The 22,043-nt window shown below is 50.8% G+C and overlaps 1 protein-coding gene and 1 pseudogene across 1 annotated transcript; one reads left to right on the plus strand and one right to left on the minus strand.

Moving 5' to 3' along the window:
• Window positions 1-1,672: 1,672 nt before the first annotated feature.
• On the minus strand, window positions 1,673-1,907 carry LOC138097917 (cysteine-rich protein 1 pseudogene; annotated as a pseudogene).
• Window positions 1,908-1,967: 60 nt separating this feature from the next.
• On the plus strand, window positions 1,968-13,836 carry CAPN11 (calpain 11). The gene is made up of 22 exons (XM_068994147.1): window positions 1,968-1,971; window positions 2,017-2,246; window positions 2,609-2,678; window positions 3,796-3,914; window positions 4,695-4,828; window positions 5,029-5,197; window positions 7,615-7,698; window positions 7,792-7,877; window positions 8,057-8,131; window positions 8,258-8,418; window positions 8,626-8,795; window positions 10,546-10,557; window positions 10,843-11,054; window positions 11,364-11,403; window positions 11,506-11,574; window positions 11,663-11,720; window positions 11,837-11,901; window positions 12,191-12,259; window positions 12,807-12,885; window positions 13,082-13,198; window positions 13,640-13,698; window positions 13,810-13,836. Exons 1-22 carry the CDS (start codon window positions 1,968-1,970, stop codon window positions 13,834-13,836), a joined length of 2,109 nt encoding a protein of 702 aa, XP_068850248.1.
• The last annotated feature ends 8,207 nt before the right edge of the window (window positions 13,837-22,043 follow it).

The following is a 22,043-nucleotide window of genomic DNA, read 5'->3' on the forward strand; positions in this document are numbered from 1 at the left end:
CACACACACACCGTATAATTCACCCATTTAAAGTGTAGGAGTCAATGGCTTTCAGTACACTCACAGAGTTGTGCAACCATTGCCACAATCAATTTTAGAACCTTTTCATTCTCCCCCCCAAAGAAATCCCATACCCTGTAGCCATCAATTTCCAACCCTGCAACCCCCTAAGCCCTAGGCAACCATGATTATATTTCCTGTCTCTATATGAATTGGCCCATTTGGAGCACTTGGCATAATTGGAATCATATCATATGTAGTCCTTTGTGACCGCTGTCCTCACTTAGCCAAGTGTTTTTAAAGTTCATCTCAGTGCTTCATTTCTTTTCATCGTCTATGTATTCCTCATTTTGCTTGTCCATTCATCAGCTGATGAACATTTGGGTTTTTCCCCCCACGTTTTGACTATTGTGACTAATCCTGCTGCTATAAACATTTGTGTACAGGTTTTTGTATGGACAGATTTTTTTAATTTTATTTACATATTTATTTTTGGCTGCGCTGAGTCTTTGTTGCTGCACGCAGGCTTTCCCTGGTTTCGATGAGTGGGGCACGTCTCTAGTTTCAGTACACAGGCTTCTCACTGCAGTGGATTCTCTTGTTGCGGAGCGCGGGCTCGCTAGTTGTGCCGCACAGTCTTAGTTGCTCTGACTCACGTGGAGTCTTCCAGAACCAGGGACTGAACTCATGTCCTCTGCGTTGGCAGGTGATTCATAACCTCTGGACCACCAGGGAAGTCCTGGACGTATTAACATACTTTCATCTCTCTTGGGTATATATATCTAGAGGTGAAATCTCTGGATCGTGTGGTAATTCTGTGTTTAACTGAGGAGCTGCCAGACTATTTTCTGAAGTAGCTGCACCCTTTCACATCCCCACCAGGAGTGTCTGAGAATGCCAGTTTCCCCACATCCTCACCAACACGTCTCATTACCAATCTTTTGGATTAGAGCTGTCCTAGTAGGCTTCCCTGGAGAAGGCAATGGCAACCCACTCCAGTACTCTTGCCTGGAAAATCCCATGGATGGAGGAGCCTGGTGGGCTGCAGTCCATGGGGTCGCTAAGAGTCGGACAGGACTGAGCAACTTCACTTTCACTTTTCGCTTTCATGCATTGGAGAAGGAAATGGCAACCCACTCCAGTATTCTTGCCTGGAGAATCTCAGGGACGGGGGAGCCTGGTGGGCTGCCATCTATGGGGTTGCGCAGAAACGGACATGACTGAAGTGACTTAGCAGCAGTAGCAGCAGCAGCAGGCTTCCCTGATAGCTGAGATGGTAAAGAATCTGCCTGCAATGTGGGAAACCCAGGTTCGATTCCTGGGTTGGAGAGATCCCCTGGAGAAAGGAATGAGAACCCACTCCAGTATTTTTACCTACAGAATTCCATGGACAGAGGAGCCTGGCAGGTTATAGTCCATGGGGTTCCAAAGAGTCAGACATGACTGAGCAACGAACACTTAACTTTCATGTGATTATTGGTCATTTGTATATCTTCTTCAGAGAGACCCCGATTCAGATCCTTTGTCCATTTTTTTTCCTCCCAAGGGTCCAGGTTTATTGAGGGCATGGGGGTCTACAGAGAAGCCCAGTACCTGTGGGGAAGGCCTGCTGTCAGTCTGTAGGGCAGCGGCCTGGCAGGCAGCTGGAGAGAGGGGTCTCCAAAACCTGGGTTTACTTCAAAGTGTGGCTTTCGGCTCCACCATGCCCAAAACCTCTGGGTCTGAGCATGGCTGCAGAGCAGGGCCTGCCTTCATGTTCCACCTGATCCCCGCCCCAAGGTAGGCGTCTTTCCATAATTCTCATGCTTCAGGCCAGGCCAATGCCCGTCCTTCCCCACGGATGTCACCCATTCAGCAAAGTACACCTCCTTGTTGCACACGGGGCACCTGGGCACGGTGGCGCCAGATCCGGGACAGGCAACTGGGCTGGAGCAGATTGGAGCGTTGGACTCCTTTGTCCGTTTTTAATGGGTTATTTGTCCTTTGATTATTAAGCAGAGACCGTTTTTGACAGAGGGATTGCGGCCCACATAAGCCAGAACCGACTCAAGGCCAAGGGCGTGGGCCAGCACCACAACGCCCAGAACTACAACAACCAGAGCTTTGAGGAACTGCGAGCACTCTGCCTACGGAGGGGAGAGCTGTTCGAGGACCCCTTTTTCCCTGCAGAACCCACTTCACTAGGCTTCAAGGAGCTGGCACCCGACTCCAAGCACGTGCAGAACATCAGCTGGCAACGGCCCAGTGTGGGCACCGGGAGGGGAGGCGTGGACTCCTGGGGATGGGACGTGTAGTGACGCCCCAGTTGCTTGCACAATTTCCAATCCCCCATCGCCCTCTCTTGGCTCTGCCCTGGATTCCTCCTCCATTCGGGTTAAGGACAGTTCTGGAAGTGCTTAAGTAAAATCTCTCAGATGACCCTGGGAAGGTCACTCACTGACTTCTGCTGTCACAGCTTACACCTATGCCAGCTTCTCCCCTCCACCCTATCTCCCCCATCCATGTTTCCCCTAGAATCCAAGGGGCAGGCAGCATTCCCCAAGGAGGTAGGAGGGAGGTTAAGAGGGGATGGCTTGGGCTCTCTGAAACCTTTCTTCCTTCTCTGCAGCAAATCACAAGCAATCCTCAATTCATCGTGAATGGGGTCAGCCCAACTGACATCTGCCAGGGGGTGCTTGGTGAGTGCAGAGCAGGAAAGCCTGGGGTGTCTTCTAAGGCTGGGGACCTGGGACCCCAAGGCTCAGACAGCTCTTCTGTTTCCCTGCTCCTCCTCTAAGCCAGATTCCACCCCCACCTGCTGCCATCTGGGTCTGGGAATAAGCAGGGTGCTATATTATTTATTGGGCTTTCCAGGTGGTTCAGCAGTAAAGAACCTGCCTGCAGAAGACACAAGTTCAATCCCAGGTTGGGAAAAATCCCCTGGAGAAGGAAATGGCAACCCACTCCAGTTTTCTTGCCTGGGAAATCCCATGGACAGAGGAGCCTGGTAGGCTACAGACCATGGGGTCACAGAGTCCAACACAATTTAACGACTGAACAGCAACATATTAGTTATTAATTGCTCCAAGACTCAGTGACTTAAAGCAACAACAAACATCTATCATCTCACAGTTTCTCCGGGGCAGAAATTAGGAAGCAATAGAGCTGGGTGGGTCTGGCTCAGGGTCTCTCATGAGGTTTCACGGGAGCTGGAGAGTCCCCTTCCAAGATGGCACGCTCACGGGCAGGAGGCCTTGGGTCCTTGCCACGTAGCTTCTCCGTAGGACACTCGAGCATCCCCGCATGGTAGCTGGCATCCCCCAGAGTGCGTGGCCTGAGACAGAACAAGGGGGAGGCTAGATTGACTTCCCCAGCTGGTCTCAGGAGAAACAGACGGTGACCTCCCCCAGGTTCTGCTGTTAAAAGCAAACGAACCTGCAGGGACTTCCCTGGTGGTCCAGTGGTTAAGACTCTGTGCTTCTCCTGCAGAGAGGCATGGGTTCAATCCCTGGTCCAGAAACTAAGATCCCACGTGCCACTCGGCCAGGAAAAAAAAAAAAAAGGCATGTGTGCGTGCAATCCAACTCCCATGGAAGGGAAGGGGAGCTAGCCTTCTGCTCTTGGGGGGAGGGTTGTAGAAGGACTTGTGGACACATTTTTTAAAGTCCCTGCAGGTGCTCCGACTTCCTCAATCTAAGGTATTAGGTGAAGGAGAACCTCTCTCGTGTGGGCTCCCACCGCCGGTTCCCATCCTCAGCTTGGGCTCCGGGGCCACACACAGAAATGCGCAGCTGGGCAGTCCTGCGGTCTTTTCAGGAGATTGCTGGCTGCTGGCCGCCATTGGCTCCCTCACCGCATACCCCAAACTGCTGTTCCGCGTGGTGCCCAAGGGGCAGAGCTTCAAGAAGAACTACGCTGGCATCTTCCACTTTCAGGTGAAGGATGATTTGAAAGCCAGAGTTGATTTGTGTTTGAGGCATGTGCACGTGTGTGTGGAGGCTGCGTGAGAATTAGTACATGCTTTGAAGCTTACATTTTCTCTTTCCTTTTGAAAAAAAAAAAAAGATATTTATTAGGGTAGATTTTTGCCTAATTATTAGAGAAATATCCTCTCACTAAAGAAATTGTGTAAGCTAAGCTTTTAAAGCCCCAAAAGAAAATAGTTGTAATGGTTTGTGATTCTCCTCTTATCTCTGTCTCCTGCTTCTCGCTGTGTCTCTGTCTCTCCTTCTCTTAGTAGAAACACACATATACGTATCAATATATGCATGTATATGTGTGTGTTTGTCTGTCAACATCTATGACATGGGAGTTTTGCATAATTTTTGTAATCTTCTCTTTAAATTATGCATCATGTGGACAAATTCCTCGGGTCATAAAAACATTTCTGAAAGTCACAAGAGTTTTTCTGAATCACAAGACCTCAGATATAAAAGACCAGCCAAAGTCCAAAGGCGGGTGGATCCCTCTGGATTCCATGGCAGAACCTGACTAGAGGCTGGAGGGCCGTTCAGATCTTTCATTGCTTTTCTGGAGGTGGGTGGGCTCTCTGTCACTGGTGTGTCACTGAATTGGCCACCAGGGGGCACGTGTGTAACAGTTCTCTTGCAAGGAGGGGGGAGTGTGTGCCCGCGCATGCGCGCGCTCACGTTTGGAAAGGGGCCTGGGGCAGACAGATGCCCGCACCTCACTGACACCCACCTTGCTACCACCAGATCTGGCAGTTTGGGGAGTGGATGGACGTAGTGGTGGATGACCGGCTGCCCACAAAGAATGGCAAGCTGGTATTTGTGCACTCAGCGGAGCGCACTGAGTTCTGGAGTGCCCTGCTGGAGAAGGCATACGCCAAGTGAGTGCCTAGCCAAGCGACTGGCCTGGCCTCCAAGCCTGCCCTGACCGTTGGCAGCGACGGAAGCACCTGGAACCAGGGGAAGAGGCAGGGGGACCGCGGGGCATCCCTCACTTCCCTCCCTGTCCCCTCTGAGGTCGAAGCTCACAACCAGCTGCCTCCTAGACAGAGCCCAGACAGTGCCTTCTCTGTGCCCGCAGGCTGAACGGATCGTATGAAGCTCTGTCGGGGGGCAACACGGTGGAGGGCTTTGAGGACTTCACGGGGGGCATAACACAGAGCTTCCAACTGCAGAATCCCCCTAGGAACCTGCAGAGGATGCTTAGGAAGGCCGTAGAGCGATCTTCCCTCATGGGCTGCTCCATCGAGGTAAACCATGCTGGGTTTCGCTTCAGGGCATTTGCGTCTGTTGTTGCTTTCACCTAGAAAGTTCTTTCCCAGATACCTGCATAACTAGCCCTTTCTCATTCACATTTCCACTTCAGTGCTCCTTCCTCAGGCTAGTCTTGCCTGCCTCTCAATCTCAGTTAGCTGTTCCTACCCCTGATTTCCTCTCTACTTTGTTTTGATTTTTTCCCCCCAACATTTATCACAGTCACAAACTGTCACACTTGTTAATGTGTATATTCATGACCAAACTTCTCCAGTTTCCATATTCCACAAAGGCGTGTCCACCTCTTTGCAACCCCATGCACTGTAACCCGCCAGGCTCCTCTGTCCATGGGATTTCCCAGGCACGAACACTGGAGTGGATACTGGAGTGGGGGATGAAACCCAGGTCTTCTGCCCTGCAGGGAGATTCTTTCCCATCTGAGCCGCTAGGGAATCCCTTCCATGAAGGCAGCGACCTCATTTGTCTCTTTGACAGCTGTTCCTGGGACTTAAGGTGGTACTTGGCATATAATAGATTCCCAACACCTATTTGTTCAAATAAACAAATAAACTCAGAGTGCCACTGTGAGGCTTCCCCATGGCTCAGTGGTAAAGAATCTGCCTGCAAGGCAGGAGACGCAAAAGACTCGGTTCAATCCCTGGGTGGGGAAGATCCCCTGGAAGAGGAAATGACAAGCCATTCCAGTATCCTTGCCTGGAAAACCCCACGGACAGAGGAGCCTGGCAGGCTACAGTCCAAAGTGTCACAAAAAGTCAGACATGACTGAGTGACTGAACACAAGAGTGTCACTGTGAGACCCAGCAGTGGCATTCTTGGGCATTTATCCCAGAGAAATGAAAACTTAGGTCCACACAAAAGTCTGTGCCCAAGTGTTCAAAGCAGGTCTATTTGTAATAACCAGAACCTGGAAATGACTTAGATGTCTTTCAACGGGTGAACAGTTGAACAGACTGCAGTGAACTCATTTCAGGGGATGCTACTCAGCAATAGAAAGACGTGAACTATTGACACACACAACAACTTGGATGAGTCTCAAGGAAATTCTGCTGAATGAAAAAAGCCAATCCCCAAAGGTTCCATACTGTATGATTGCTTATATGACAGTGTTGAAATGACAAAAAAAATTTTTTAATCTATTTATTTTTGGCTGCGCTGGGTCTCCATTGCTGTGCAAGTTACTCTCTGGTTGCAGCAAGCAGGGGCTACACTCTAGTCCTCACTGAGGCTTCTCTTTGTTGCAGAGCATGAGCTCAGGGCTCCCAGGCTTCAGTAGCTGCACCGCTAGAGCACAGGCTTCATAGTTGTGGCTGCGGGCTTAGTTGCCCCAAGGCATTTGGGATCTTCCCAGATCAGGGATGGAACCGTGTCTCCTGCTTTGGCAGATGGATTCTTTACCACTGAGCCACCTAGGGAAGGCCTTGAAATGACAAAATTCTTGAAAAATGGAGAACAGATTAGGAGTTGTCAGAGTTTAGGCAAGACGGTCATAAGAGGTGATTGTTGGCTATAATAGGGCAGCATGTGGGATGTTAGCGGTGATGGAAATATTCTGTATTGCGGCGATGGTGGTAGATACAGAACACTATACATATGATAACAATACATAAAACATACACAAATGAATACTAGTAAAAGTGGAGGCATCTGTGTTAGATCAACAGATTGTGTCAACATATTCATTCTGGTTTTTATATTGTGCTATAGGGACTTCCACGCTTCCACTGCAGGGGACACAGGTTCAATCCCTGCTGGGGAACTAAGATCCTGTATGCTGTATGGCATAGCTAAAAAAATAAAACAGAACAAAAAACCGTGATATCATGCTATAGCTTTTTTTTTTTAGCAGTTTTTAAAAACTAATTACTTATTTTTATCTGGACAGCACTGGATCTTCATTGCGGTGTGTGGGCTTAGTTGCCCCACAGTGTGTGGGGTCTCAGTTCCACAACCAGGGTTTGAACCTTGGTCCCGGGCTGTGGAAGGCGGGTTTTTAACCACCTGACCACCAGGGATGCCCCTGCACTATAGTTTTGGAAGATGTTACCGCTGTAGGATGTTGGACTTGGGGCACACAGGATCTCTCTGTATCATTTCTTAAAATTGCTTGTGAGTCTGCAAGCACTTGAAAAGGCAAAGTTTAATTAAAAAAAGAAAAGTGAACCCAGATCTAAATAAGAACAAAGTCCTAAAAAGAGGGGATAATATGTACACGTCTAGCCAATTCACTTTGCTGTACCTCTGAAACGAACATGACATTTATTGTAAAGCAACTCTTCTCCAATAAAAATAAGTTTTAAAACAGGGAGTTCAGAGAGTTGTCACCTGTCTTCAGGTGCCCCCCCGTCCCCCTGACCAGCTCCTGAGTTCCTCTCGAGCCCTCTGTGTTCTACAGGTCACCAATGAACATGAACTGGAGTCCTTGACCCAGGGTATGCTGGTGAGAGGACATGCTTACTCAATGACCGGCCTCCAGGATGTGAGTCTGACCCCTGTAACCCCACCCAGAGAGGCTCGAGAAGGAGAGCTTCTCTGACCCTACACCCCTGACCTCTGCCCACAACCCACCCAGGTCTCCTACCAAGGCAGGACAGAAACGCTGATCCGAGTCCGGAATCCCTGGGGCCGGATTGAGTGGAATGGAGCCTGGAGTGACAAGTAGGTGGCCCGCCAGCACTCTGGGGGGAGGGGCAGAGCACACCGCAGGCCCCACCCCCATGGAGCAAGGCCATGCCACCAAGAGATTCTCCATCTAACCAGGACTCTCAAGTAGCTCAGGGGTGAGGGGAGCCCTGGGGGAGGAACGAGCTCTGCTCCCCAACCTGTCTCTGCTCCAGCGCCAAGGAGTGGGAGGAGGTGGCCCCAGATGTCCAGAGGCAGCTGCTGCACAGGAAGGAGGACGGGGAGTTCTGGTCAGTCCCATGCCCGCCCCCGTCATCCTCCTGCCGCCCATAGCACCCGAGCCTTGGACGGGGAGGTTCGGGGGGGTCCGTGGGTGTGGGTGTGCCACTGATGGCTCTGCGCACCCCCCACCACAGGATGTCCTACCAAGATTTCCTTGGCAACTTCACCCTCCTGGAAATCTGCAACGTGATACCCGACATGGTCTCTGGGGACTCCAAGAGCTGTTGGCACACCACCTTCTACGAGGGCAGCTGGCGGAGGGGCAGCACTGCAGGGGGCTGCCGGAGCTACCTGGGTGGGCTGTGCGAGGGTGAGGGTGGAACTCGGGGCAGGGGATGGGTGATGGGCCACTGACCCACTGCACAACCGGGCCCAGGGGCCCAGGGGCCCAGGGGCAAGGTCCATCAGATGCCACTGGGCCCTGTTGAGGAGGCGGGCATGTGGCCTGGAAGCCCATCCACCCCGGGAAGGGCAGGGCCATCCTGACCTGCTTCCTCCACAGACACATTCTGGACCAACCCCCAGTTTAAGATCTGTCTCCCGGAGGAGGATGACGACATAGAGGACGATGAAGCCGTCTGCACATGCCTGGTGGCCCTGATGCAGAAGAACTGGAGGCGGACAAGGCCCCACGGAGCCCAGCTGGAGACCATCGGCTTTGTCATCTACTCGGTGGGCGCCCAGCTGGTCCCCTGGCCACTCTTGCTCCTGCAGTGGCCTCACCCCCCGGACCACTGCCCACCCCACAGCCCCAGGACTAGGACACCCTCCCTTCAACCACCCCCACACCCCTAGCTCGCTCTTTCTTTGCTCCCCACACCATTGTGTTAGTTTCAGGTATACAAAAAAGTGGATCAGTGGTATATAGACACACACCTACTCTTTTCCCACATAGGTCATTACATAGTATTGAGTAGAGTTCCCTGTGCTGAGCAGGAGATCATTATTGGTGGTGGTGTTTAGTTGCTAAGTCCTGTCTGACTCTTCTGCGACCCTGTGGACAGTCCATGGGATTTCCCAGGCAAGAGTACTGGCATGGGTTGCCATTTCCTTCTCCAGGGAATCTTCCCTGAACCAGGAATCCAACCCGTTACTCCTGCCTTCTCTCCTGCATTGCTGGCAGGTTCTTTATGGCTGAGGCACTGGGGAAGCCAGGTCCTTATTAGTTACCTATTGTATTTACAGTAGTGTGTGTATATCAATCCCAATCTCCCAGTTTATCCCTCCCCCCTCAACCCCCTGCCCTGGCTTTTTCTTGAGTGGTGTGTTGAGCTTTTAAGGCAGGGCTGACAGTTTTCTTTCCAAATTTTTTAAATAGAAAACTCTTAAGGAGGAACTTCCCTAGTGGTCCAGCGCAGGGGGCACCGGTTCTATTCCCGGTTGGGAACAAAGATCCCACATGCCTCGAGGTGTAAACAAAAAGGAAAGAAAAAAAAAACACTTAAGGAGCACTTCCTCTGTGCCAGGCATTGTTCAAAGGGCCTTTCAAATAGTAACGCCTTTAATAAAAAGGAAGGAGACTGGGAGCCAGAGGCAAGGTCATGTCCAAACTCATCCCGGTTTCAACACGCTCAGAGATTTCCCCACAGCCCCCAAACCTCCGCAGAGCCACCCCACCAAGGGCATGGAGTCTGGCCAGGAAAAACCCTTGACAAGTGTTTCCCAAACTGTGCCTTGCAAAATCCTAGAAACGCCCATTTGTCCTTTCACTTACATAGTCAACAGTATCCTTGGAGCACCTTCTATATGCTCAATCATGAACAAAAGCAGACTTGAGCCCTGCCCTCCTTCTAGGCTGTGTGTCCCTCAGGTTAACAGACACACCCAAAACCATTTCTAAGGTTAGATGCGACCCCTCCCGGAAAGGCTGCCTTTTCTACACCCACCCAGAGCTCCCCTGGGCCATTAGTATATTAAAGGTTCTGCGGGAACCTATATTTCTGCAGGAGAGCAATGTATTTATCTTGGTTTAAGTCACCTTTTTATAGAGCACCTTTTTAATGAGCACCTTTGCGCTCATTCCTGGGTTTCTATGAATTTCCTGGGAAAAGTTAGCACTCCATGGAAAATGCTCTCCCCATGTTTTTTCCCAGTTCTCCAACTGCTCAGCAGCGTGAGACTGGGTGAGTTAGTTCACCACCTCTGGGGGATTTCCTTTCCATCCTTAACCCGAAGTGATAAAATATCCTTTTCGCAAAACTTGGTGTAAACCATACTTTGCTGTCCAAAGCAAAAGGAAAGGTTATTAAAGCTGGGACTTAACAGCTCTTAGATCCCACGCGCCTCCCCACACTGGTGTCCCAGGGCCCTTATTAGCAGTACCCCGCCCCCCCAACACCAACACACACACAGCCTGACTTCCATGGACCTGAGCCCCTTAGCCATCCTGGGGATCTGACCTTCCTCTTTCTTCCCTTCCCAGATCCCAAAGGAGGTACCGAAGACGAGGGGCTTGACGCCCGGCAGACACCCACCCCATCCCTGGCTGCGTGTAGATGGGCCAGGGGTGGAATACGGTGAAGGGTCTGGGGGCCACTGGGTCGGGGTTCCAGCCCCCTTGGGCCCTGGGTGGGAGTCAGGGAAGGAAACAACCACACTGGAGTTACCTGCCAGCCGGACAGCGTCCCCCTAACCTTGCCCAGCTGGGCCTCACTGTGGGGGTCCCTCTCTCCCTGCCCTCCCCCGGAGGACCCTGGACCCACTTGCAGGGCACGTACAGTTTCAGAACCTCCAGGGTGTCCACTTGAAAAAGGACTTCTTCGTCAAGTACCAGGACCTGGGTTTCTCAGAGATCTTCACCAATTCACGGGAGGTGAGCAGCCAGTTCCAGCTGCCCCCGGGGGAATACATCATCATCCCCTCCACCTTCGAGCCGCACAAGGACGCCGACTTCCTGCTGCGGGTCTTCACCGAGAAGCACAGCGAGTCCTGGTGAGGGGCCCCACCTCACTGCTCCAAGGCCACCTGCCCCCCACCCTGAGCTGTAGGATGTCATGCTCAGGGATCAGTCATCCGGTAGCCCCCACCGACACCAACACTCTGTCCCTAATTTTACAGTCAAGGAAACTGAGGCACGAGGCAGGGAAGTCCAAAGTAGTAGCAGAGTCAGAATTGGAACCCCAGTCCCATGGCACCCATTCCCTATTGCTTCAGATACACATGACCTCTCCACCCTTCCCACTGGAGTCCCTGTCTCCCTGACCCCCTGCTAACTCCACACCTTCATCCACTTCTGCCCAGGGAACTGGATGAAGCCAACTACGCTGAGCTTCTCCAAGAGGTGAGGGGAGGCTATGGGGTTGGGGGTTCGGGGCAGTATGTGTGGGTTGGAGTGTGAAGGAGCGCTCTGGACCATGTCCCTCTCCCACCCCTCTCCCTCCAGGAGAGCATCTCTGAGAGTGACATAGACCAGGACTTCGTACGCTTGTTTCACATAGTGGCAGGTGGAGAGGTGAGAGGCAGAGGTCTGGGGGGTGCTGAAAGGAGGTACCTGGGGGCTGAAGGGGCCAGAGCGAGCGCTTACAGTCCCCCTTTCCTAGGGCAAGGAGATAGGCATGTATGAGCTACAGAATCTGCTCAACAAGGTGGTCTCCAGATGTGAGTCTTCCACCCGCTGCAAGCCTGCCCTTAATCACCCTTAATCACTTGCCCCTCCCCCCACCCCAGCAACACTCAGCTCACCCCTCCCCTTCTTTCTGCCCCCTCCCTCCCAGTCAAAACCTTCAAAACTGAGGGCTTCAGCCTGGACGTCTGCCGCCGCATGATCAATCTCTTGGATGTATCTTCCCGTCCAGTGGGCCATCCTGCCCAGGGTTATCCTGCCCCAGCCCCTACCCTTGAGCCTGCCCCGAGGTGGCCCCCTCTCTGGCCAGCCATGCCCTCCTTCTGGATGGGGATTAGGCTCTGGGGTGACAAAAGATGCCAGTTCTCCTGGCTGTCACCCCAGTTACCTACAGGGCCCTTCAGTCTTGGGGTAGTGAGCACCTCAGTGAGCTGCTCTGCTTCCCAGCCCCCGGGATGTCCTTCCCACCCCCTCCTCTGATATCCTTGACTGCCTCTCCTCTCAGAAAGATGGCTCTGGCAAACTGGGGCTTCAGGAGTTTCAGGTCCTGTGGAGAAAAATCAAGAAATGGACGGTAAAGGGCATTGAGGGGGCAGTTTATGGGGGTGAGAGAGGTCCTTGTGAGGAATGAGGACTAGGAGGTCTAACAAAGATGAACCTGTAACAGGAGCCCCTGACTAGACATGTGCATGTACACAAACACACACACACACAGATATCCCGGGATGGAGTTGTTGACATGCTGCCATATGAAATAGTCAAAATGTTCCCGGGACTTTCCTGACAGTCTCAGTGGTTGGGACATTTTCCAATGTGGGGGCTGCGGATTGGATCCTTGGTCAGGAAACTAAGGTCCCTGCCTTGCAATGTGGCTAAAAAAAAAAAAAAAAAATTCAATAACCAGCAGAGTCTAGGTATCAACTAACATAAAGAATACAGGCAGAGAGCCCTGAGCAAGGTGCCAGGAGCCAGCTCTGCGGTCACCAGGCGATAGGAATATGGGAGCTCAGGTGTAGCCCAGCGGGGGACGGGGCACGGGGGGTCCTGGTTGTGAAGCATTTTACCGCTTGTGAAGCACTGTGCCCTGCACACGGCCCTACCACAACTGCCTGTCCCTTCAGGACATCTTCCGAGAGTGTGACCAGGACCAGTCAGGCACCTTGAACTCTTATGAGATGCGCTTGGCAATTGAGAAAGCAGGTGGGCTAGGGGCAGGACAGGGTTTGGGGGCTGGGCCAATATCCTTGCCTGGAAAATCTCATGGACAGAGGAACCTGGTGGATTGCAGTCCATGGGGTCGCAAAGAGTCGGGCACGACTGAGCGACTAACACATAACATAGGGGAGGCAGTGGCCAAAGGCTGGACTCTCTGCTTCCGCACCCCTCTCTCTCCCAGGCATCAGACTGAACAACAAGGTGACGCAGGTGCTGGTGGCCAGGTACGCGAATGACAGCTTGATCATGGAGTTTGACAGCTTCATCAGCTGTTTCCTGAGGCTGAAGGCCATGTTCAGTGAGTCAGGCGGGCACCTGCCCACGCCCCACCCCGGGCCATTGGCCCACCGGCCTTCTCCCGCATACCTGCACGAGAAGCCCTGCTCCAGAACACTCCCCTCCACAGGGCAGACAGTCTGGGTTCAAATCCCAGCCCGCCACTTGCGGGCTCTGTTGCCTTGACCAAGTCACTGTATCTCTCTGTGCCTGTAAGTGTAGATAATAGTGCTGCCCGCATAGGACCACGGTAGAGGTTAAATGAGATAGTATTTGGAGAGCACTCAGAACTGGCCGTCGTTCAGAGCAAGGCTTTAGGAAGGAGTCCTTATCATTAACTCCCTACGGGACTGGGGATGTAGCTGGAGAGACGGATACCCTTTCTGACCTCTGCCCTAGTTGAGAATGGGTGACCACTGACTCACCTCCCAACTCTCCTCCCTTTGCCTCCTTCCCGAAACAGCGTACTTTCTAACCATGGACCCTAAGAACACTGGCCAGATTTCCCTGGACCTAAACCAGGTACACGGAAGGGATCTCAGGCACCCCCACCCGTGGCTCCGCTGACCCTTCCCTCTCCACAGACATCGTGCCCCACCTCTCCCATCTTCTGATGTTCTTCTCACCCCACAGTGGCTGCAGATAACTATGTGGGGTTAGAGTCACTGCAGGAACCCGACTTCCTTCCACCACCAGCCCCCCAGGGCTTCTGGCTTGGGGTCGGTGTACTCCCCGTTGCACTCAGCTCTGCGGCCTCTGCTGATGGAATGGACCCTGGATGCCAGGCTCACTCCATCAGCAGGCATCCGGGCCCACCCTCCCGGGCCCACCCTCCCCACTCAAAGTGTTTTTCTTTTACCCCAACCAGACTTCGGTGGTTGGATTTACTCCAGTTTCCTCCCTCTCCAAGTATATTTCACTACAGGTTAAGTGACACTTTCCCCAGGGTCCCCAGCTGGGGAGGTGGTCCACGCTTTCCACCCTGCTCAGGCTCCCCTGTTTCACGGCCCCTCCCTCCTCCCCCTCACTGGGTGTGGGGGGCATTAATACAATGAACAACACGTGCCACTGGCTTCTGTGTCTCTGTGTTTCTATGTCAGGAAGAGGCTGACAGGGGTGTAAGTCGTTTCCTCAGCACCAAAAAGGGGGAACCCAGTAGTTCTTCGTTGGGGTGGTACCACACCCCTGTCCAGGGAGCATTTGGAAATGCAAATATTGTCACAGAGCTAGAGGGCGCTGTTGGCATTTATGGGCAGTGCTGGGGACGCTAAAGGCAAGGAATGCCCCATCACAGCGTGGTACCTGGAGCAACATCCGGGAGCAGCCGGACACTGAGCCTCCCCTCCCATCTCCTCCCTCAGACTGGAATCTCCAAAGGTGGCACTGCTGCTGTCTCACCAGAGTTCAAAAATCCTACAGGAGTCAGCCAGTCATAGAAATGCACTGAGCCTCTAGGACGTGTGGCTGGGGAGGAGTGGGGGACTGTAGCCACAGATTAGTTCATTCCTGCCTTGAAAGGTATTCATATTCAAATCATTCTTATTGTTTAAAAACTGCTGCCTGGCTATTGTCCTTAGTCCACCAGTCCTTGACCTTGGAGTCTCTGCCTCAGATGCCTCCAGCTTTCAGCCCCTAGACCCCAGCCTCCTGCTGCAGCGGGCAGACTGAGACCACCAGCAGTGCCCCCAGCTGCACTTCTCTCAACCTTCCAGATCTCCCTGTGGCTCTCTGTCCCTACTCCTGCCCCGGGCAACTGTGCTTGGGAGCTTTGCAGCCTCTTGCATGGAGACAGCCTCTAAATTCCTTTAGAATAGGGTCTAACGAATCTAAACCTCCAATGAATTGGAATCCTTCCCGGCTCTGTGTACTTTGAGCTTCCCAGGGTAGCAGGCTTCATTTCCTCCTGCACTAAGAGCTCAGAGGCTTCCTTCTATTTGCATTAAATCCACCCATTCCTCTTAGGCTTGGGGGTGGGGGGTGGGGGTGGGATTCAAGTCTTCCTGGATCTGGTGACCAATTTCCAGCACCAGCCCTGCCCTTTGTCGCCTTTGTGAAAACCACCCATTGCTCCATTGCCTCCCCCACCACCTCGGAGCAATCATTTCCGGCCCTGCCACCCTCCTCTCCCACCCTCTGCGGTCTTGTCTGAGAAAGAGGTCACAGTCTGTTAACAAGGGCCTTAAAGACTGATTCCTCAACCCTGTCTTCCACCACCTTTTCTTTTCAGAGCAGCTAAGGAGCGAAGGTCCCCCGGTGGGGGCAGGGATCCTTTGGGAGAGGCTGGAAAACTTGAGTTTTTGAGAGGACCAGGCAATCCCAGTTGGTTCTGGGGAGTCCAGCCAGACGCTGACCCTACTCCTTCTTTGTCCCTTGCCCCAGCGGGAGATGTCACCATCTTCTGTCGGATCCCAGGCTTTCATCGCCGTGGCTGGGGTTCAATCCCTGCTCTGGGAACCGAGATCCTACAAACCATGTGGCATAACGCCCCCCAAAATGGGGGTGACAGTGCCTGTCTCAGAGCGGTGCTGCATGGATGACTAAGAGGAAGAGGGTGAAGCTCTAATTGTCACCTGAAAACTGGGTTCCCCTCTTAGTGGATGCTAAGCCAAAAGACAATAAACTCAAAGAGCAGAAGGAAGGATTTATTACTTGCAGCAAATAAGGAGAACACCGGAGATCTTCCCCAAAGCTGTGTCTCTCCGACAGCAAAATTGGGCAAGTTTTTTGTTTGTTTTGTTTTTGTGTTTAAGTTAAAAAAGAGTAATTTTTGAATTTTTTATTGGAAGTTTTAAACTGAGGGTATATGCATATGCATGAAGGGGGCTTGAGAGGAGGAGAATTCTGCCTGGAATTACGGCAAAGGTTAACAGAGGACAGGCTTCAGTTGATTGAAGTCGCCAGGGGTCAGAAAAGGTCAACCTTGTCATCCCATACGTTTCTTTGGAGGTGGTGGTTGAGCACCTCTGGCTAATCTTCACCAGTGAAACAGAACTGGAAGTCATAATTTATAACTGATTTCCCATTCTGACTTTTCTTGCCTCATGAGTCATTTGTTCTTCTGTTCCCTTAAGCCCATCATTACTGAGACCTACTCAAGTGCAAGCCTTGTGGCCAGGCCTGGGTCACAAAATAGGTTTCGGCTCAAAATGATTTCTCTCATGTTAAAAAACAGTATCTGGTTCTTTTCCTCTGGGGACCCCCTACCCTCTCTGCTTCCGTTGTCACCGTGCTGAGCAGAGCCCCATATATAGTCTGTGCTCTGAACAACCCAAGGGGGCACCATTCACCCCAACTAGGATGTGAGAGGCACCCTCAGAGTTTGACCACATGACTGCGCTGTACTGGAGAAGTGAGACGAACCAGCATACACTGAATAAATATATCTAATTCAGGCATGCATTCAACACGTTTGCAAACTTGCCTTCATCACATTCCTCCACACCCAAACTCTAAAACAGAAGTTGTCCCCCAACCCCCGCCCCCTAGCTACGGCCAGGCCTGGCTGCTCCCTCCTCTTGGTGGTCAAATTTGCTCTCTGCATGCACACCCTGACCACTCTTTCTGACTCAATCCATTCAAATACCCGCTCCGCCAATGCCTGGGAGGCCATTCCCATGACATCTCTGCTATCTCCAGAGATGGTCTGTGATCACACTTTCTGCTCTTCTCCTCCGGTCCTCAGTGTGGGGAGCTTCCTCTGCTCACAGCGGTGTTTTGCTGGGAAAGGGCATGAGACCGTGCTGCCAGCACCCTGCTCAGCACGTGCTGGGTGCCTGTGACTGAGGTCACGTGGTAGAGCTTGCCTCAGGATGACTCACCGCTGCTCTCCATAGCTGCTGCCCCCGTTCCCTTCAGACCCCCTCTTCAGCCTCCATCTGTATTGCAAAGACGAGCTCACATCGGGGAACATAGGTCCCCCAGAATAGCTCCGGAATTTTTTCCTCTGCTCTCTGAGAAAGTGGGGTCAAAATAGGCCAGAAATCCTGCCATTTGCAATGAAAGGAACGGCTCTTGAGGGCACCGTGCTAAATGAAACAACTCAGAGAAAGACAAACACAGGATGATCTCGTGTGTGGAATCTACAAAAATGTTTTAAATAACTTAAAAACAGCTCAGATACAGAGGACAGATTGGTGGTTGCCAGAGGTGGGGATGAGGACAGAGTGGAATATGTTAAAGTGGTCAAAAGGAAGAGACTTCAGTGACAAACACGTGCTGGAAGGAATTCCCTGATGATCTAGAGGTTAGAATTTCAGACTTCCACTGTCAGGGGCCAGGGTTCAATCCTTACTCAAAGCACTAAGATCCTGCAAGCTGCACAGGTTGCCCAAAGAAATAAAAAGAACAAAAAGTCACGGGGATGTAACATATGGCACAGTGACTATGGTTAATAATACTGTGTTGTTTATTTGAAAACAGCTAAGACTATAGATCTTAAACGTTCTCATCACAAGACAAGTGAGAACGGAATGTCTAAATCTAGGAATAGGGTGGAGGGTGTGACAAGAAATATACAGAATGAGCCCAGAGCATCCTGAGTGCCAAAAAGTACGGAAATGCTTAAGAAAAAAAAAAAAAAAAGTAGCAAAAACAAAAAACACAATGATGGGAATATGTCAAAGGTGACGTGTAATTCCCCACATCTTAAGTGTGGGCAGCTCGTAGTGACTTCCTTCCAAAGAGGGACAGGGTGGAAACTGAGAGAAAAGAGTACCTTCAAGATAGAGAAACGTGGGACTTCCCTGGCGATTCAGTGGTTAGGACTCTATGCTTTCACTGCCGGGGGCCCCTTAGGGGAACTAGGAACGCACAAGGGGTGCAGTGTGCCAAAAAAAAAAAAAAATCTGACAAATAGGACTTTCGACTTCAGGCAGGTAATCAAGGTTAATATCAAGAGAGAAAAACCACGTGGATAGAATATTTCTTTGATATGATGTGATGAGAATGACATTTTATGGTTTCATCCCCCCAAACCGCAAACTCCAGGACTTCCCTGGTGGCTTACTGGTTAAGAATCTACCTGCCAAGGTAGGCGTCACAGATTCAATCCCTGGTCCCGGAGAATTCTATATGCCGAGGATGCAACTGAGCTCGTGGGCCACAACTACGGGGCCCGTGCTCTAGAGCCCACGTTTCACAACAAGAGAAGCCACTGCAATGAGAAGCCTGTGCACTGCAACGAAGAGTAGTCCCTGCCGGCCGCAACTAGAGAAAATCTGCATGCAGGGATGAAGACTCAGTGCAACGAAAAATGAATAGTAAAGTAATAAATACTTATTTTAAAGATTAGGCTCCAGTCTAATCATAAGAAAAATAGCAGACAAATCCCACTTGCGGGACATTATGCAGAACTCCTGACCAATACTCCTCTAAACTGTCAACATCATCAAAAACAAGGCAAGCATGAGAAATTGTCACAGTCAAGAGACTATATACATACAATGGAGTATTACTTGGCCACAAAACAGAGAATGAAATCTGGCCGTTTGTGACAACATGGATGGACTTAGTATTGTGCCAAATGCAATAAGTCAGACAGAGAAAGACAAACACTGGATGAGTTCACTTACGTGTGGAACCTAAAAAAATAAAACAAATGGACAAACATAACAAAAACAGAAGCAGAGTTATAGACACAGAGAAAAAGCAGATAGTTGCTTGCGGGGAGAAGGGTGGGGGGAGGAGATACAAATCTTGGAGGTATTTTTCTATCAGTATACAGAGAGCTTCCTTATGATTTTTTTTGTTGTCGACTATGCTGTGTCTTAGTCGTGACATGCAGGATCTAGTTCCTAGACCAAGGATCAAACCTGGGCTCCCTGCATTGAGGGTGCAGAGTCTTAACCACTGGACCAGCAGGGAAGTCTTTCCTTTTGATTTATTATAGCTGCGTAGTATTCCACTGCAGCAAAGTCTCATCATTTATTTATCCGCTATTTATTAAGTTGTTTGCAACCTTTCCCTACTATAAACAATGCTACAGTTAACATGTCCATATGTCATCTTATATAGTGGAAATATTTCTATAGGATGAATTTCTAAATGGGGGTTACTGAGCTCAAGAATATATAGATCAGTAACTCAGATACGTATTAAATTCTCCTCCATAAAGGTAATACCAATCTAAGTTTCTACCAGCAATATGAGAGTGTCTGTTTCCCCACCAGTATTCTTGCCTGGACAATTCAATGCACAGAGGAGCCTGGCAGGCTACAGTCCGTAGGGTCGCAAAGAGTCGGGCATGACTGAGCCACTGAGCACACGTTTCCCCATTCACGGCAGTATGTGGTCAAACTTTTGCATATTTATAATGTGATAGAAGAAAAACGATTTCTGACCTTGTAATTTGCATTTCTCTTTTTGCAAATTGAAGCTGAGCAAATATTCACATTTTCCTTGCATTTCATTTTCTGTGAGCATAGTCTTTGCTCATTTTCATACTGGGCTTTTGTGTTTTTCCTTATAAAATTCTAGGAGCAATTTACATTTTAGGAAGATTTGACCTTTGCATAGGGGCTGCAAATATTTTCCTTTGTCACATGTCTCTCCACTGGGTTTTTTAAGCTTGCCCCATAGACTCCACCCCTTCACTCCCTCAGAAATTCCCTCTCCAGGCCATGGGGCCCCTCTCACAGACACATCCAGGAGACCCTCTAGTTCTTCACTCTTCCTGGTGGCTTTTTTTTTTTTTGGATGTATTTATTTATTTGTTTTTGGCTGCTCTGTGTCTTTGTTGAAACACAGACTTTCTCTAGTTACGGTGAGCAGGGGCTACTCTTCGTTGCGGTGCCTGAGCTGCACATTGAGGTGGCTTCCCTCGTTGCAGAGCACAGGACGTAGGGCGCTCAGGCTTCAGTGGTTGTGCTGCACTGGCTTAGCTGGCCAGAGGCACGTGGGGTCTTCTCGGACCAGGGAGTGAACGCATGTCTTCTCCATTGGCAGCCAGACTCTTATCCACTGGACCACAAAAGGAATCCTTCCCGGTGGCCTTTGATCTCTTGGTGACATCTGACTCTAGACTGAAGACGCCTCTTCTGAGCAAATAACCTTTATTCTGTCCTTTATCGACTTCAGCGGTTGCACATTCTCATTAGGACACTGAAAACATGGAAAAGTACACGGATGAAAAGCAAAACTCCCGTATATTCCACCTCCCAGGGTAACTGCTTCCAGTTTACCAGTGCCTATGCACATTTTAAATTGTGTGTAGGTTTTTCTATTTACAAAGTAAATTTCTTAAATTTATCCAGTCCCTTTGGGAGTGGATAGCTGCACTCTCCCACCTCTTGGGTTTCTCTTTGTCCCTATTCTGTCTCACAAGGAGGTGATCCCGAGGTGCTGACATGGGGGAACATTTCCCACCTGCCCACCCCCAAACAGCCTCACTCTCTCCTGGACTTGTTTCTCCCGCTCCATCCGACCCGCTCCAAACTTAACTGCGGCTCACCCTCCTGCCAGAGACGTCAAACTCTTGGTCTCCTTTGTTCTTCAGAACCACCCAGGTGGAAACCTGAGTTTATCAACTCATCCTCCCAAACAATGCTGGTTTCCCTCCTTCTGCTAGTAAAACCAGCCAGAAGTAACCTCCAAGACTCACTAAGCATGGTTTCCGGCCATGTCTTGTCTTGCGCGCCAAACATTTCCTTAATTCACCCTACTCTGGTCTCTGGGCTTTCCTCATGCTCGTCCTCGCCTGGACACAGTCCCCTTCCTGCAGCAGATCTCCCCAGGACCCTTTGTCACACTCTGCCCATCCTCTGCCCCAGTGCAGCCCTGGCTTCCCTTCCCTCCTGAGCCCCGCTGCCTCATAGTCCCCCCCACTTCCCTGGCTCTGCTCTCCAGGGGGGCCCCCTGTGAGGAGCCGCACTGCACGCACACTCCCAGGCCCCTTGCTGGCAGGCTGCCCCATTCTCCCAAGGTGCCAGGCACTTCCCCTGGCAGAACATTTATCTCTCTGTATTGTAATTTCCTATTTACTCCTCTGTCTCCCTACTGACCATACACTGGGGGCAGGACTGATTTTTACATTGATGTATTTCGAGTGCACATTAAATAAGTTTGTTGACGTGGAGGAAAGGAATGACTCTCCAGCGAATGTGGCTGCTCCCACATTGAACCCTCAAAGCTCTCCATCCAGCATGATTGCTGGAGGGCTAACTTGGCCTGGCTGGACTTGGTACCCTCTTAGGTCTGCTATGCAAGCCCCTTCACCTGGACTGACTGCCTTCCTCTGACTGTCACCGCGGTCCTCTCCGAACCTCAATTTACTCATCTGTCTACAGACGAGAACATTCTGGAAAATTGTGAGGACAGGTGAACGATGTACCTTGTAGATGGCAATGTGATGAATGAATACCAGGAGTGGGTACCTTATTAAAAAAAAAGCACTACTGTTCATCAAACACGTTTTCTATACCAGGCATTGTTCTAACACCCAACTGTTGATATTAATGCCTTTCATCCCAACAAATTAGTTCCTTTTCATAGAAAAGTATATCAAGGCACAGAGCAGTTCTTGACTGATTTGCCTTGATTCCACACTGGCAGTAGAGGAGCTAAGATTTGAACTCAGGTCATATAGCTCCTCAGGCTTCCCTAGCCACTCAGCTGGTAAGGAATCTGCCTGTAATGCAGGAGACCCCAGTTCGATTCCTGGGTTGGGAAGATCCCCTGGAGAAAGGATAGGCAACCCAGCCCAGTATTCTTGGGCTTCCCTGGTGGCTCAGATGGTAAAGAATCCACAGGAGACCTGGGTTCAATCCCTGCGTTGGGAAGATCCCCTGGAGAAGGGAACAGCTACCCACTCCAGTATTTTTGCCTGGAGAATCCCTGGACAGAGAAGCCTGGCAGGCTACAGTCCATGGGGT

The sequence above is a fragment of the Capricornis sumatraensis genome, chromosome 22, assembly GCF_032405125.1.
Source record: "Capricornis sumatraensis isolate serow.1 chromosome 22, serow.2, whole genome shotgun sequence".
NCBI lineage: Eukaryota > Metazoa > Chordata > Mammalia > Artiodactyla > Bovidae > Capricornis > Capricornis sumatraensis.

What these genes read in the sequence shown, in the direction of transcription:
- CAPN11 (XM_068994147.1), top strand. An exon ending in TCAGCTGGCAACGGCCCAGT is followed by an intron (nt 2,247 to 2,608) that starts GTGGGCACCGGG and finishes CCTTCTCTGCAG; the next exon opens with CAAATCACAAGCAATCCTCA. An exon ending in GCATGATCAATCTCTTGGAT is followed by an intron (nt 11,902 to 12,190) that starts GTATCTTCCCGT and finishes CTCTCCTCTCAG; the next exon opens with AAAGATGGCTCTGGCAAACT.